The sequence below is a fragment of the Silurus aristotelis genome (genome assembly GCF_946808225.1).
Source record: "Silurus aristotelis genome assembly, chromosome: 7".
Taxonomy (NCBI): Eukaryota; Metazoa; Chordata; class Actinopteri; order Siluriformes; family Siluridae; genus Silurus; species Silurus aristotelis.
This window is the reverse complement of record NC_139580.1, coordinates 22,489,167-22,507,410: the sequence shown is the minus strand read 5'-3', so window position 1 is coordinate 22,507,410 and position 18,244 is coordinate 22,489,167. Positions and strand designations below refer to the sequence as shown.

The 18,244-nt window shown below is 37.4% G+C and overlaps 2 protein-coding genes across 3 annotated transcripts in view; both read right to left on the bottom strand.

Annotated features, from left to right (window-relative positions):
• wwox (WW domain containing oxidoreductase) overlaps positions 1 to 17,702 on the bottom strand; it is a 186,734-nt gene extending 169,032 nt beyond the window's left edge. For both annotated transcript variants that reach the window (XM_083546446.1, XM_083546447.1), the window contains exons 1-5: positions 17,481 to 17,702; positions 17,137 to 17,201; positions 15,366 to 15,423; positions 15,041 to 15,210; positions 5,573 to 5,679 (exon numbers count right to left, since the gene is read on the bottom strand). In XM_083546446.1, coding sequence (XP_083402572.1) covers positions 5,573 to 5,679; positions 15,041 to 15,210; positions 15,366 to 15,423; positions 17,137 to 17,201; positions 17,481 to 17,587 — 507 coding nt within the window. In that variant the 5' untranslated portion in view covers positions 17,588 to 17,702. The remainder of the gene's footprint in view (positions 1 to 5,572; positions 5,680 to 15,040; positions 15,211 to 15,365; positions 15,424 to 17,136; positions 17,202 to 17,480) is intronic.
• urahb (urate (5-hydroxyiso-) hydrolase b) overlaps positions 1 to 18,244 on the bottom strand; it is a 464,718-nt gene that overhangs the window by 361,716 nt on the left and 84,758 nt on the right. The window lies entirely within an intron of this gene.

The window sequence follows — 18,244 nt, the reverse complement described above, 5'->3', positions numbered from 1 at the left end:
TTAATGTTTGAAAACCAAAAAAATTATTTGACTCATTTACGTATGTTACATTGTATTACGGTTGAAAAATCATGGTGGTCCAGATGTTAATGAACTGGTCTATTTTCGAAAAATTATTTCAATAAGAAAGCCGGGGAGTCTTTCCTCTGTGGCAGAGAAACAGTCGGTGTAAGGATAGGATGGCCTCCATTTATCTAAATATTGCCTAAATACCAGCCATTGCAACAAAAAAAAAAAACCTCTACAGACTCACCTTTGTAAATAATGTGTTGTTGAGAACCCACTTCTGCACATCTCATAGCTTCAGCAAGCATAGGGGAACTACTACTGACACGTCAGCCATCAGGCCACAGCATTAAAGTTACAAAACGATAACAATCAGCATTGCACACACCCAACAACGTGAACAAGTCTTGTGTTTGCACAGCATGAACTGCATCTGACAAACTCAGCATATGAAAAGAAAGTCTCCCTTAAGTCAGCTATTAGGTCTAGAATTGAAATAAAAACCCCATTTCTTTATTAATAAGGAATTATGTCAGTCCCTTGGGTGAATTGTAGGCTTGGGTTTTTCAGCCTAAATTTTTTGAGTTAGAGCAGCAACTCTTTGTCCCTCAGTGTCAGCATTAGTACACTTTTCCCCTCACAGTTCTATGTTTTTGTTATTTATACTTTATAACACACCTGTTTCATTCTTCACTTTCATTTACTGGCCACGTCACACACACACACACACACAACATTAAACTCAAATTTCATAAACACAGCTAACTGTAATCTAACTCTTAATGCAAGCTTAATCCAAATATTTATCCTCTCTCTTCTTAACTCAATCAAAATATGCGTGTCGGACAAATTAACTCTTGGTACCATTGGACGCAATCAGCTCCATCTGTAATTATTCAGATAAGGAGACGAGCTGGGAACGTGTTCGTAGTTCAAACTTGCTGATATCATGCTACGACCGCTTTTGAAATAATAAAATGAATTCGGATCATCAATGACCGGTTATAAAATTATAAAATATTAAATAAAAAGATTTTGTAGTTTATTCCCTGTGTCCTATTGGTGTAACGGTACACAAAATTCACGGTTCGGTACGTACCTCGGTTTTTAAGACACGGTTCTTTTCAAATTCGGTACAGTTGGGGGAACAAATGCATTACATAAAATTGCTTGTCATTTTTTATTAATGCATTTGTGCATATCAACTGTTTAAGTTTTGAAAACAATTCTAAATGAATCGCTTGCATGGTTAAAATATTATATAAATGAAAAGATATGATCTACGTTACTGTTCTACTTATTTCAACAACAAATGTCTACATACCTTAAATCCTTCATTCACTTACTCCGTCGATATGCGGAATTGTCAGGATTTTCTCCTTATAAGAGAAACTCTTGGAAAGGAAAAAGAATCCATATCACAAGGCCGTGGTAAAAACGGAAGTACCAAGTCATTGTTCACGGTCTTCCTCCTTCCTTTCACAACTATTTCTCTCAGGAGAAAATCTTTTGTCATTGTCGTGCGTTTAAAAAAAAAAGTTTTTTCTCCCGAAGCCGTGCAGCTCAGAACACAGGTGAGGTGCGTTTTTTCGTTTCCGTTCGGAAATTTAATTGGTCTAATGTTATGGGGTTCAGTTTTTTGGCATGAACTTTGTGAGACCGGGAAAAACCCAGGAAAAATTCATAAATAAGCCGCTTCATTGTTTAAGCCGCGGGTTTCAAAACGTGGGAAAAAAGTAGCAGCTTATATACAGTACTGAAAAATACAGTATGTTCCGCACGTAAAAACGAATTCTTTCAGTACCGAACCGAAAGCCCCATACCGAAAAAGATCTTACGAATACGTGTTCTGTAAGACTCCTAGTTCAGCAACTGAAAGCATTAAGCTGACAGCCATAAGTTAATGATTACACCAAATTAGAAGCGATCACTAAAGCAAATCGTATTCGGGGATTTTGGAATGGAAAATCTAAAAAAAAAAAGTGACCCGGGAGTAACCATGACTGTGGGATTCTTCTGATTTCCTGTCAACGTGGGTGTTTGAAGTAGCTGAATCAGTGACGACGTTTTTATAGATTCGAGCTATGCTGTGATTAGTAAGCATGTGTGGGTAAGTACATCTGCACGAATAATACAGTGACCTGGAAAGCACTGTACAGACCAAAAGCAACCGGATTCTACTCTAAAAATAAACTACGATGCCTTTCTACTGATCAGCAATGTTTCATTTGTAGAAATCAGCAACACACACACACACACACACACACACACACACACAGTAAGTCAACATCAGCTTTGTGACACCATACAAGGAACCCAAAACAACCAAAGATGCAAAATATCTACTGTGATGACAAGGGCACGCTGCGAACACAAACCATTAGACCCCACCATAATGCTACAATGAAACGAGAAGTCAGCTTTAATGTGCATTTGCTTACTGATACAGTTTGGCAAGTAAATATTTATTTGCACAGCAAATTCACAGCAATATACAACTTAGCACAAATCAAACCCCTCATGTAATTCTGGCTGACAGCTAACTATTACTTAGCCCAGAATTAATTATTAGAGCTAAGTACATATTTTATATATATATATATATACACACACACACACACACACACACACACATAATGTATATACACACAGTATATATATATATATATATATATATATATATATATATATATATATATATATATATATATATATATATATATATACATACAGTGAGGAAAATAAGTATTTGAACACGCTGCTATTTTGCAAGTTCTCCCACTTAGAAATCATGGAGGGGTCTGAAATTGTCATCGTAGGTGCATGTCCACTGTGAGAGACATAATCTAAAAAAAAAATTCCAGAAATCACAATATATGATTTTTAAACTATTTATTTGTATGATACAGCTGCAAATAAGTATTTGAACACCTGTCTATCAGCTAGAATTCTGACCCTCAAAGACCCCAAAAGTCTGCCTTTAAAATGTCCACCGCCACTACATTTATTATCCTAAATTAGATGCACCTGTTTGAGGTCATTAGCTGCATAAAGACACCTGTCCACCCCATACAATCAGTAAGAATCCAACTACTAACATGGCCAAGACCAAAGAGCTGTCCAAAGACACTAGAGACAAAATTGTACACCTCCACAAGGCTGGAAAGGGCTACGGGGAAATTGCCAAACAGCTTGGTGAAAAAAGGTCCACTGTTGGAGCAATCATTAGAAAATGGAAGAAGCTAAACATGACTGTCAATCTCCCTCGGACTGGGGCTCCATGCAAGATCTCACCTCGTGGGGTCTCAATGATCCTAAGGTAGGTGAGAAATCAGCCCAGAACTACACGGGAGAAGCTGGTCAATGACCTGAAAAGAGCTAGGACCACCGTTTCCAAGGTTACTGTGGGTAATACACTAAGACGTCATGGTTTGAAATCATGCATGGCACAGAAGGTTCCCCTGCTTAAACCAGCACATGTCCAGGCACATCTTAAGTTTGCCAATGACCATTTGGATGATCCAGAGGAGTCATGGGAGAAAGTCATGTGGTCAGATGAGACCAAAATAGAACTTTTGGGTCATAATTCCACTAAACGTGTTTGGAGGAAGAAGAATGATGAGTACCATCCCAAGAACACCATCCCTACTGTGAAGCATGGGGGTGGTAGCATCATGTTTTGGGGGTGTTTTTCTGCACATGGGACAGGGCGACTGCACTGTATTAAGGAGAGGATGACCGGGGCCATGTATTGCGAGATTTTGGGGAACAACCTCCTCCCTCAGTTAGAGCATTGAAGATGGGTCGAGGCTGGGTCTTCCAACATGACAATGACCCGAAGCACACAGCCAGGATAACCAAGGAGTGGCTCTGTAAGAAGCATATCAAGGTTCTGGCATGGCCTAGCCAGTCTCCAGACCTAAACCCAATAGAGAATCTTTGGAGGAACTCAAACTCCGTGTTTCTTAGCGACAGGCCAGAAACCTGACTGATCTAGAGAAGATCTGTGTGGAGGAGTGGGCCAAAATCCCTCCTGCAGTGTGTGCAAACCTGGTGAAAAACTACAGGAAACGTTTGACCTCTGTAATTGCAAACAAAGGCTCCTGTACCAAATATTAACATTGACTTTCTCAGGTGTTCAAATACTTATTTGCAGCTGTATCGTACAAATAAATAGTTACAAAATCATACATTGTGATTTCTGGATTTATTTTTTTTTTGATTATGTCTCTCACAGTGGACATGCACCTACGATGACAATTTCAGGCCCCTCCATGATTTCTAAGTGGGAGAACTTGCAAAATAGCAGGGTGTTCAAATACTTATTTTCCTCACTGTATATATATATATATATATACACACACAGTATATATATATATATATATATATATATATATATATATATATATATATATATATATATATATATATATATATATATATATATAATTTTTTTTTTTTTTTTTGTTCAGGAGACATTAAATTATCAAAATGTTATTGATTATTATTATTATATAACGTAGCTTGAATACTTCTGTAGCCACAAGTCACAGTCACTCAATATGTTACTGCTCTCATTACTCATGTTCGGATATCAGAGATGCAGGAGTCAAATCAGATGCCGGGTTTTTTAATCAGAAAATGAGAATCTCAGCATGATCAGCTTTATTCCAGATATTTCTATCCAGTCGTTCTTCAAAATGATCGCAAACGTGGCCGATTTTCAGAAGAATTGTAATGACAAAGTTTTTATTTATTTATTTAATGTCACGACTTTAATAATAAATGTTTCTTCTGCTGGTTCTAGTGTGTGTGTGTGTGTGTGTGTGTGTGTGTGTGTGTGTGTGTGTGTGTGTGTGTGTGTGTGTGTGTTGTCTTGGTGCAGTTACATTTACTAAAACAAGGCTTGATGCAGGCCGTCAGAGCAGAAGAATTATACAGCATCAAGGAGTGTCTTTGTTCAATTAGATATTTCAAGCGCTCTGAAGTGCTTTATATTCCCCTGTAATCTATCGACATCCTGTAATTAATCAACTAATTCGCAGTCTCGGGACGGCTGTAATTACAGCACTGGTAATAGCTTATTCTTTACGCTCCAGCTCCTACATTTCATTTGTTTATTTTCCCACAGTCATAAATCTAAGGGAGCGTCAGGAGTGCCACAATATTAGTGCAATAATCAGAGTTAATTATCAGACGGCTATTCCGTTCGCCTTCCGCTAATAACGCAGGCTATCAGAGAGATCCGCTCATGGCGCAGACTGGAAAAAGACTCGAAATTGTTTCCTCCGTGCAGCTGTAGTTAGCCTGGTATTAAAATCTATTAATACCTATTTGGTCAAAATAACTGCATAGAACCAGAAAGATTATTTATGAAAAGTGTTTATTAATTCTGACCAATTTTTTTTTTTTACTTGCAATTGACCCCACTTAAAATGTGTTTTCTTTTCATTTAGAATAATTCATTCACTTTCACAGCTGCACAATGCCTTTTATAAACGATCACAGGACAATGCAGCATAACCGCATTTCATTCTGGGATACAGAGCAGCATTTACACACTCACCCACTCCTGTAGGATGCGACTAACTGCATTACTGTTGCGAGCGTTGTTCCGGCACGCTAAGATGACATGGGCACCATGAAGGGCGAACGACCTCGCTGTCTCAAAACCTGTAAAGTTTGTAGAAATGTAAAGTGGGTAAAAGAGAGAGAGAGAGAGAGAGAGAGAGAGAGAGAGAGAGAGAGAGAGAGAGAGAGAGAGAGAGAGAGAGAGAGAGAGAGAGAAAAAAAATTTGTCCTCTTTTTCATAGACTGCTGCAAAACCTATGCTCTTCCTCATTTTTTGAAACTGAACAAAATGGAGAAGAGAATGCAAAGTAAAAATGGGTGAATATCTCCACATCACTTTCAGCCCTACGCCACTGATGAAAAATATTCGAGGCTTTAGAAGCTGATATGAGCTTCTCTATTGCTATATTTGGATATTTACTGTAAGCAAAAGTATTGGAACACCTGATTTTTCAAGCACAGAGGTGGTTCCTCCACGAAGCTCGAGGCGCACAATAGTATAGGGTTTCTTTGGAGGCGGAAACATAAAATTTTCCCATCATTTGTACTATGAGACCCAAACTTGTTCCAGCATGACAATGCCCCTGACTGACAAGACTGACATACTTTAGCTTTGTCACTAAAGATACAAGCAATGAGTAATATACAATAATATTTACAAAAAAATCAAAAGAAGCCACAAGAAAAGGTTAAAATACTCCACTTTCAACTCCAATTAAACTAATAACTTGGGCATAAGAGGATGATTATATTGAAGTCTCACATACAATAAAAAAATTAATAAAAAAGGTTATTTAAGGAAAGCCTTGTACTATTGTTTGGGGTTGTTTTGCTGACCTGCTGGTTTTCATTGTCCCTTTGATTACACAAAGTGTGTTTAAAGTTTTTTTTTTCTTGTTTTTTTTCCCCCAAAGCTGGTATCAGCACTTTAGCAGACACAATGGGCATCAGATTTAGAGTTTTGAAGAGCTGAGAATAAGACAGAGTTAGAGATAGTGGCCAACAGTGGGGGAAAAAAGTCAGACAATAATTAAGTTAAAGAGAAGGTCGTTCGAAATAAAGCAAAGCCCCCATGCAGCACACACACGTGATAGCTGTTTGCTCTGCTCCCAAAGACTGTGAAATAAGCCCTTTGCCGTGTCACTTGTAAAACATATTACACTGTCATGGCTGAGAGAAGAGCTGGCAGTCCATCACAAGTCAAACCTTTGCTCAATTCTTCCTTGTCTGCCCTTCTTCGCTCTCACTCTCGTCTCTGGAGGGCAGATTTGAATACCACACCTGACAACCGCCATCTATTATGAACGGCATCTCTTAAAATCTTTTTAGATTTCACACACGAGTTAGATTAAACATATTGGGACACCTAATTTTTCCAGCCAGATGTGGTCCTTTTCTAAACTGTTTCCCACAAAGTTTAAGGCACACATTTGTATAGGATCTCTTTGGATTTGGTAGCATTACATTGTTTATTGACTTGAACTTCAACAGAAAGAGTTTTATTGACAAGAAGGTTTGCACTGATGTCACTTTTGGTGACAGAAGCTTCCAGTGGCACATTTAAAAAAAAAATACATTTAATTAAATTAAATTAAATTAAATTATAAAATAAAAAAGTGCACATTTTTTATAAAGAAAAATTAATGTAAAAAAATTAAGTATTATTGCACAGAAAAATACAGAAATAAATAAGTTAAAAAAAAAATAGTATTGCACATATTGAAATTTTTATTGCACAATATGGAGAGCATTTCAGTGTTCATGACAATGTCCTTGTGCACAAAGCGAGCTCAATGAACCTATGCTTTATATGGGTTGGAGTGGAAGCTCTTGAGTGGCCTGCTATAGAACTCTGACCTCAACCCCAAAGAACACCTTTGGGATAAATTGGGATGCAGACCGCACCCCAGGTCACTTTACTAATGTTCTTATAAGTGAAAGAGAACAAAACTCTGTAAGCAAAACTCCAAAATCTAGTCAAAGATCCCCAAAAGAGTGTTGATTATTAGAAGAGCAAGAGATTAAATGGTGAATATGAAGTTCAAAAAGCATGTATACATTTTATGATCAGGTGTTCACAAACTTTTGTCCATATTATATTTGTCTTATACCATAAGCTTCCAAATGTTGTCCTTTGACATTAACTGCTCAATCAGAAGGTTCAGTGTCTCTGAGGTTAAGGAGTGTTACATTGCGCATGACAAAAAGAAACTACTACGCTCTACATAAGCTGCCTACACATTTCTTTGTAAACTAAATGAAGCCAGACATGGAGTCACCGAGATTCCAAACGACAGAGCGTCTGCTGTGCGATAGGTGGATTAAAATGAACTTTAATTCGATTAAGTTTTAATCTGATTTTCATTAAAAGGCAAACTAGACGCCCTAATTGTGAGACGAGTGCTAAAGAGTAATATCCATTAAAACTCAAAATTGGAGACGGATAAGAGCTCCTCTCCGACAAGTGAAGCATGGAATTAAATTATATGACACCTTATTAGGAGTAATGGAGAGAACAGTGCGCATCCCCATGGAGAATTTTTACACTAGAAATAGAAAATAAAGAAAGAAATCGTAACGCTTTCCTTATCAATAAATAGGCATGAAAACCCAGAGCATGTGTTCAAGACATTAAAACAAACAAACAAACAAAAAAATCCCCCAAAAAAACAGACACCAGACTGTCAAAATTGCAAAAAATGATGTAACGAAAAATGATAAAGTTGACCCCTTTAAAACAAGTGGGGCAGCTGTTGGGTTCGAAATGCGAGTTAATTAACGCTGATATTTTCATAATGGGAAATAAATTGGAACATGTTTAACAACAGACGCAATCTGGTGATAGGGGAAAAACAATGATCCTCAACATAGAAATGCTGTGCAACCCTCCCACTACCACTGCACTGAGAAACAAGCAGAAGATCAGAATGAAACTCGAGGAGAAGGAAAAAAATCTGTATCATGTGGTTTTACTGGCAGCCTCTCAGTCCTGTTCACACAATACACGGCCAGATGCGGATTATCACCCAGTGCTAGATATGCAAATGGGAGCCGACGGTGAATTAAAAGCAGTAAAAACAAGCAACAATTCGAAACTATTCAGCAGTAATTGCTTTTTCTGACATTAAGGGACATTTGTACAAGTGGAATTGAGATGGACTTTGAGGTGGAGGCGTGGAAACGATAAAGGGATGAGATGTTACTGAGACTGGCCCATGGGTCAGATTATGTGTTTACTGCTGTGTCTGTTCCAGGCCATATCCTGCTCTGTACTGGGACAGCTGTTTATAGAGAAACGCAACTTGACCACTAACACAAACGATGTGTTACGCTGTTGAATATAATCCAAAGTTTTGCTTTCTGTTTCTTGTTTGTGCGATTTAATCGTTTTAGAAATCCAAAAGAAGTCCGCTGTTATTTTTTGTTGTTTTAAACTAAACATTTTATGTTCCCGATCCTTGGACACGACTTCCAAGATAAGTGAAACAAAGCAACATACAACAGTTCCTTGATTTTGCACAGAGAAATCATTTATACTAATTTAGGTAACGTCCATGACTGGCCCTGATCAATGACGGCAGTAAAGTAAATTCCCACAATTTAATTGCAAAGTTGTTGTTGTTGCTTAGATATTATATTCCTCACACACACAAACACTATGCAGCACAAACAGCCCTTTTATTCGCAAATAATGTATGAATAATCAATCTCTTTTAACTATTTCGTCAGGTTTTTTTTATTCATACAAAAGATTAATTAACAGTCACACAGGCAAATGATTTAGATTTGCTGAGGATAAGAAACTGCATGCTGATTCACTTTATATTATAGCTTTAATCTAGATCAGATTTTAGATTTTGTGATTTAAAGAAGAAAACTAATGAAGTGAATCAAAGCAGAAAAGAATGAGAAAAGCTGTGGTACTTCCCTAAAAGACATGTTCAGTTCTACTGCTACACATTACATCTCAAATGTATTTTGTTCTACAAATAAAAATTATATATCTACAGTACTTTGTTTGTTTGTTCGGAAGCGTGAGCTCAGTGTTTAATACGTTGGACTCCTGATCAGAAGGTGCTGAGTTTAAATCTCTGCTCCACCAAGCGTTCACTGCTGGGTCCTTAAGCAAAGCCCTCAAACATCAACTGCTCAGTTGGATAGATGAGATAATTGTAAGTCGCTCTGGACCATCTACCAAATGTGTGATTATTTTTTTTCTTCCTCTGTATACAACTGCTGCAATCAAAATGCTTAAAAGATCCAGGAGAATAAAATCACATTGTCCTTTTTTTCAATTGCATTGGTTACCTGTTAACAGATTTTTTTATTATTATATTGGTTTTTTTATTATACACATCTGACTGTTGATCAAAATATGTTCCAGATTTAAGTAGTTTGAGGACTTCTAATGCTGCATTTCTGACATCTTGAAATGTAAATCTGAAGAGGATTGGTGGAACTGTGTTTAGTCATTATGTCGCAGGGATCTGGACACCTTTCGCCTATTGGAGTTGGACAGTTGCCAGATATTTCCATAAATAAATAAAAAAAATATTTAAGTTGTTCAATTAGCTTTTGATTAATATATTAATTCTTTTTTGTGTTTTAGCTTTTATATCTGATTATAGTATTTCATCATTTTTATTATGGTGGACAATGTATCATAGCCGACGTTTTTACCTTATAGTTCTTGCTTTTAGTAAATTTTTTTTGCTTTCTTTTTTTTTTTTAAGTTTTGATCATTGAAGCACTTTATTTATGCATTTTTATGCACGAAAGGTGCTACACACAATATTATGCATCATTATAAAATTAAAACGTAAATAAACTGGCTAAAGTTTAAAGTTTTAATGTCTTTACTGTGCATGATTACACTTTTAGAAAAAAAAAAGACTTTTTGAATTTTTCATATATTGTGTTTTAGGAGTTTTTTGGGGGGTTTTTTTTATAAGAAAACTGATCGGTTCTTTCCTCTTACTGACACTTTACAAAGTTCCACATAGAACTGTAAATGGTTTCATAGAAAGAAAGCCAAAGAAGAATTGAGGATTGTAAATTTGAGCTTAGTGCACCAGTCTGTACCTGTGTTTTAAAGTTAAAGCTCTTCCTTTTACACAACGCAACCTGGGACACTGAGGTAATGATATAAAATGCTGAAATACAAAAATATATAGTGTGTTGTTGTTTTTTTCCTGAGCAGCAGGTGTTTGATATATATTTTGGGGTTTAGGTGGAAAGTCTGGCGCTATGGCGCGTCCATGACGAGCTCCAATTCCCTCCATTAATAACACTCTACTTTCATTTTGGATCAGGAAGATGTTGTCACGAGCCAAAGTAAAATGTATGGATTGTAATTACTGGAGTTGGAGAGGGGCAGGGGGGCGGGAGGGTGGTGAGAAGTTCCACCTGAGCGGCCTCATGCTGTTCTATTACCCACACCTCCCTGCTCGTCCTGCCCCCCGACTGCCTTGTACAACCTCTCCTGCGCCTCCTCCCGCACTCCAGTCTTGACCCCAGCGTCTATGGCCAACTCCCACCGCAATTTTTCATCATGCCCTCCACTCTCGCCGGTCACCGTTTCCCCCACAGCATCCTCTCACACCAGTCCACTCTGTCACATCACACTGGTCTGAATTTGAGAACTGCTTTTTTTATTTACTCTCATCAACACAAAGACACACACACACACACTAACACACACTAACACTAAGTGAAAAAGTCACAAATAACCCCACAAGTTTAATACTTCTGTTCTGGGTGAGATACTATTGGGGTTATCATCACCTCAGTTTAAAAGCCTTAAACACATTTATTCTAGTCACCATTTATTATTATTACCTTTATTCACCAGTTGTAATTTTCCTGTACCTTCCATATTCCAAATTTGTACCCGATGTCAATAAAAGTTCGATCTAGTATTTAATAAAGTGTCAATAAAGTGATTTATCAAAAAGAACAAGAATTGCACATTAAGACCCCTCAAATTCCATTTCCTCACTCAGTGAATTGTTATCGATACAGAGTTCAACACATAAGATCAAACCGGAGTGAAAAAAGGGGCGGGATGGGACGAAATGAAAAAGAAAAAAAAACTAACAAACACGTAAAAGCAGTGATGTCACTCTACCTTTTTTTTTTTTTTATTAGTACTGATACTGATGCTGCTGGTGAACTGGTGACTTTCTCCTAAAAAGTCTTTATGTGCAATGGCTCTTTCAATGCACTAGATATGAGAACAGCCATAATCAGAGGTAGTAAAAACGGAGTAAACATAGCAGCTTGAGTTGTGATTGAGGTTTCGGAATCCTGTCTTTCAATTTAATATGCTTTACCAATTTCCTCCAAGATGAGTCACTTTTCCAGCTAATCACTACACCAGGAGACAGAGACAGACGCCTAAATCCAAATTATAATGAACGATACACCAATACTATCATAAAACAAACAACAACAAAAAAAGCAGCTAAACTAAAAAGTCATATTTAGAATTGGATTTATAGGGAAAACTTTCCCTGGATTATCCAGACACACATAAAGAACTATCCTAATTCTAACCTGATTGCGAGATGAGCGGCGGTTCTGCAAAAGCTAAACGCATACGTGATTATTTTTTAAGACCTTTTTACAAATAAAAATTTTCATTCGAAACCACTGACAATGATTTTCAAGAAAGCATTTTCTAAGTGATCAATTAAAATAACTACTAGTCATATCTAGGTGATATGTACATACATTTATATCAAAATACCTATAAGACCGCAGGACAAAAAGTGTAATTAGTGCAATGAAACTCCCATGCGCCATCCGTGACTATCAGAGAACAGCAACAGAGACCCACCTGGAGACTGTACAGATGTGAGGGGGGAAATCACAATGCACCCAGAATAGCTAGAATTATTTTTAATTATATTCTGATCTAAAAAGAAAAATGAGCTTTTATCTATAATAGAGGGGGGTGTATTGTATATATGTCTCTCTGTCCCAATCAATCAATCAATCAATCAATATGTAAATACAACAAAAGGAAACCAAATGTTGTACAAAGCACCAGGGCTGCATTAGTCAAAAACAATGTGAGAACGCTTCTAGGATTTATGTTTTCCCTTCATGTTGTTTAAGTAAAGTACACTTTAAAAAGATTGTAAATAGCTTTTTCCAAATAATAATAATAATAAGTCATCATGTGCACAGTTATACAATTTTCTATTTTTAGGATTTGTTGTTGTTGTTTCTTACTATTTTTTCACAATGTGTTGGAGTTTAGTTAATGACTGCACAAAGAGAGAAAAGAAGACTCAGATCACAGTACAGTGACAGAGGTCCTTTTCATCCTCGCCGAGAACGGAACGGTGTGCTGAACAGTAAATAACTTTCACTTGGTTCAATAGAATAAAATTAAGGAAAGCACCCCAGTTGCTAATGGGAATGAATGGGAGACATCAGCTCAGGTCAAAAGTACTGCAAGATCAATGCAGAGGTACAGGTGTAGAGCAATACAAGAGACAGTATGTGTGAGTGTGTGTGTGAGAGAGAGAGAGAGAGAGAGAGAGAGAGAGAGAGAGAGAGAGAGAGAGAGAGAGAGAGAGAGTGATTCTCTTACCACGATTAACTGTGGTAGAGAGCAAAGTTTAAGAAAAGAGCGAGAGCCCCATAATGAGAAGAGTAATGGACTAATGGGATGCAGTGAACAGTGTTCTAATCAGGTAGAGGATGGAAATGCACTATGCCTTCTAACCACAATTACCATATCACATGGCTTATTATGGGAAAAAATTATATTGGCTCTCAATGCATGAGGTAACTGGGGTCTGATATACATTTTCAATGCACTAAAACTGCCACAATAGAAACCACCAGAATAAATAAGGCAATAGAATTAAATCAATTATTCAAAAAGAAGAAAAAAAAAAAGGTTTAAACATCCGAGGGCTAAGCATATTTAAACCACTCACTAGGGTGTATATTTTAGTAAGATCTTAAGACATTTAAATAAATAGAATTAGCAGGTTTCTATCTTTATCTGTAATTTAAGGAAAAATTAGAGCCTTGTAAGGAAACGTCTAATTTATATTCTGGTTTGTTTTGTTATGGCAATATTTTATAGCAATAAAAAATTGAGGTCAGATCAGACTTTAAATTAATTAACATATATATATATATATATATATACCCAATTATTATTATTATGTTATCATTATTATTACATTGTTATTTGCGAGGCACAAATCCTGTATTTATTCCTGCATGTTTTTATTTGTTCTCAATTTGAAAATGACCAATAACTTCCCTGAAACTGCATCTCCGTATCAATGCTTGAGCTTCAGCAAAGAAGGTTTCCACTACCCTCTAGTGTCCGGAGCAAAAATAATAATATTAAACACTGGAAAGAGAACATTATTAGCTTATCATGATTTATAATGAGCATATCCTAGATGAATAAATCTATTCTTTAATTATATATAAAAAAAAGAAAAAAAAAAGGACACATGTAGGTGGAAAAACATTTTCACAAAACACTCTATAACGTCTGGCCTGAAAATAAATAAATAAATAAATAAATAAAATACAAATCAATATAAATTTCATTTCAGTGCTCAGGGAAATGAAATCCCACGTTTTGCGGCCTTCTCGGCGTTCCGATTGAACACCGCATTAATGTTAATATCGTTTGTATTATTGAATCATTTTATTTACAATATATCATTTCAGGATTTTTTTTTTTTTTTTTTATGCTGTCGGACTGAAATGACGATGTGAAGCACAGCCCGAGCAGACGTGCAAGAACAATATAAGGTTTTAACACTTTGAATTTTATTTCTGCTATCGATAGTCATTTTTCAATGATCAGGATGAAGAAAATGTGCCACAGCTCAAACATGAACAAGAGTAAAGGCTTTCACAGATTCGTCAGTTCCTGAGGTTGCACATTTTGAAAAACAATGAATGTCTTTTTGATGATTTCATCCCAGCATTCATGGAGGAATAATTCATAAAGGAACGAGGGAGGAAATGTATTTGTATTTAGTCCATTATGTTGCATGCAGCTGAAAGTGACCATCAACACTGTTACTCATGTGCAGTATTAAACTGAAGATTAGTGGATTTTGCAGTGTTGAGGTGTGCATCATTCACAAGCTACACTACACTAATGTTTCAGAATCTCTGTAATGTGCGTCTGTTCAGCAAGAATTCACAAAGCTGCAGCGCCATCTTCTGTACATTAGGTGCAATTACTTCTCTACTGTACATAAAGATACCCTTTATTTTTGATTTTTTTTGCAAATGTCCAGTTAATTGTGACAACAGTAATATTCATTATCTAAACACCCAACACACACACACACACACACACACACACACACACACACACAATATAGATTATTTTAAATGCACCATTATTATCCATTTTAAAAAGTCTGTGGAAACGAACAGTATAATTACATCCACTAGGTATTACACTTACCGATACCAGAATTGCCCCCTGTGATGATTACAACCTTGTCAGAAAGATCGTGACCCTGTAGGATCTCCAGCGCTGAAGTATTGCCATCATAGCGCTTAGACTTCACCTGCACATCCTCTACGGTGAAGGCCTGCCGAGGGTCAAAGTACGTCTTCCTCTTATTGATGTGGCTGAAAGAATGGAGCGAAATAATAATTATAAACTAAAAAAGAACAAAAACTAGTGCTGAACTGTACAAAAGCATGCTGGAAATTAGGCTAACAAACATGCAATATCAGAGAATACATGCATAACTCATAGGGAATTTAACCACGATCAAACTCACTCAACATAATAAATCTGGCCCTTCTCGTCGGTCTCCTGCTCCCACCCATAAGGCAGCTCTTTAGGAATAAAAAAAAGGCACAAGTAATAAATTAGTTGCATAGAACACACCACATAATGTTCAGGTTTCATCTCCTGTAATTAGTGTTACAGGATAAAATGATTTTCATCAATATAAAGATATTCATCAAAGATACATGAGACATGACTGCAGTCTGGTTTATTCATATTAAACAGTCATAGAATTTTCCTAATAGCGTAGAAATGCAGTCTCAAAAATATAATGGATCTGGCTTTCAGATCAGCGGTGCTCCACTCGAACCCTGTTCCCTAAAATGGTTAAAAGATTGTACTGCAATTTCCCCCAAAAAAATAAATAAATAAAAGAGATAAAACATAGCCAGTAAGACTGGATATGCCACTGGTTTATGATGTAGATGGATAAACAAAAATCTTCTTTTTTCATTACTCACAAAGTAAGTTGTTTTCCCCCATTAGGAACAGATTTTCTGCCATCATTTGAACAGAGAAACTCACACTCAGGCAATGAAAACTATGCCTTGAGCTTAAACATGGAGGGAAATAACGAGATGATACTGCATAAAGTAATGAAGCAAAAACCATGTACTCATGCAGTACCTCATGTGCTTCCTACAACACATGTCGAGGCATGTGATCATAAGCTGGATAAACAGAATATACATCTCGAATATATATTAATTATAAATAATTGTGTCATGGTAGGTCAGTGGTTAAGGCTCTGGGTTACTGACTGATCAGAAGGTCAGTGGTTCAAGCCTCGGTATCACCAAGTTGCCACTCTTTGGGTTCTTGAGAAACCTCTGTGCTCAAGGGGCAATGTGTCACAGCAGACCCTGCACTCTGAACCCAGTTTTCTAACATTGTTGGAATAGACGAAGAAAGAATTTGTCACATGTGCTGTAAAATACATGTGAAAAGTATAAAGCTTCTTTCTTTTCTTTCTAAAATCTGCAACAGCCTACCAACAATAATAAAACATGGGTAAACTCAATACATTATATATGGCCTGCATTCTGACCGAAGCGAATGTGTGTATGTGTCTTTACTGTTCCCCAAAACAATAAATGTACTGTATAAGCCCCCTCAGGCATGAGATTATCACCACCTGCCTAGTATTGTGTTGGTCCCCCTTTAGCTGCCAAAACAGTTCTGACCCATCGAACATTAACACTATTAACTTCTTTAGCAATTTAAGTTACTCGTCTGTCGGATCGGACCACACGGACCAGCCTTTGCTCCCCACGCGCATCAATCAGCCTCGGTCGCCCATGACCCTGTTGCCGGTTCACCACTGTTTCTCCCTTGGATGACTTTTGATAGATACTGACCACTGCAGCCCACAAGAGCTGCAGTTTTGGAGATGCTCTGACCCAGTCGTCTAGCTACGGCAATTTGGCCCTGGTCAAACTCGTTTAAATTCTTACGCTCGACCATTTTTCCTGCTTCTGACATTAAATTTGAAGTCAAAATGTTCACTTGCTGCCTAATAAATCCCACCCAATAACAGGTGCCATGATGAAGAGATAATCAGTATTATTCACTTCACCAGTCATAATGTCAAAGTAATGATTGATTAGCCAGCCAGCCAGCCAGCCAGATAGATAGATAGATAGATAGATAGATAGATAGATAGATAGATAGATAGATAGATAGATAGATTGATAGATAGATAGATTGATAGATTGATAGATTTGTGGATATATGGATATATGAATTTATGAAATAGGAACCTCCTGCACAGCGTTTCTTCTTTCCAGTTTTAGGATGCTCCCACTGGGTCTTCATCTCCTCATGACTGTGAGACAGAAGAAAACCACAGTAAGTAGATGAAACCTCAGCAAAATATTGAAATGTACCTATATGTCATAAGCTGCACTATGATACTAGGATCACCTTCAAGACACGCGCGCGCGCGCGCGCGCGCGCACACACACACACACACACACACACACACACACACACACACACACACATGGAGAGAGAGAGAGAGAGAGAGAGAGAGAGAGAGAGAGAGAGAGAGAGAGATGAACGCAGATCCATCCCATGATGCTGATTAGATTTATATACAACTCACTTGGCATAATAAACCCAGCCGTCCTTTGTAGATCTCTCTTCCCATCCAGGAGGAAGTTCATCCTCGCTGTCAGTATCATCCATTCCTGCGTATTTCAGAGCAGCCATGAATACCTCGGAGAGCTGCCTGGGACTTAAAAACCTGAAAACTCAACTAAGAAAAACTGCCTATACTGTATTTCTGCTGCTCTACTTCCGCAAGCACATGCGTGACGTCAGGCGCGATGGATTCTGGGATATGAAGGCAGCGCCTTTATACACGTTGCAATACAAAAGTGTGTGTCTGAAAGTCTGCTGTGTTTTTAATATATGTACGAGGTGGTATAAAAAAGTTTCCAACTAGCTCTGTTTACAAGAAATTACTTTATTAATCTATGTTTACACACTATCAACTTCAAAATAGTCCCCTTGCACAACAATACAGCACTCCCAGTGTTCCTGCCACTTCTGGAATGTGTCCCGTCCAGTCTTCTTTTCGAAGCGTGTCAAACACCTTCTGCGATTCGTGCTGGATCTCCGCAATGGTGTCAAAACAGCAAACTCTGCACTGGATCTTCATCCAGTGTCCACAGCAGCCAAATCTGGCGAGTAGGGTGCGTGCAGAAGTGAGGTCATGTGGATCGTTGTCCGACGATCATCATGCACAATTTGCCGAATGGTTTTGACATTTTTGTGGGCTGAGCTTGTTGAAGTTCATAAATCGAGTTTATAGAAGACATTTTAGTACCCGTTTCATTGCGGTCAGCCTGGTGGTGAATCCAGTAG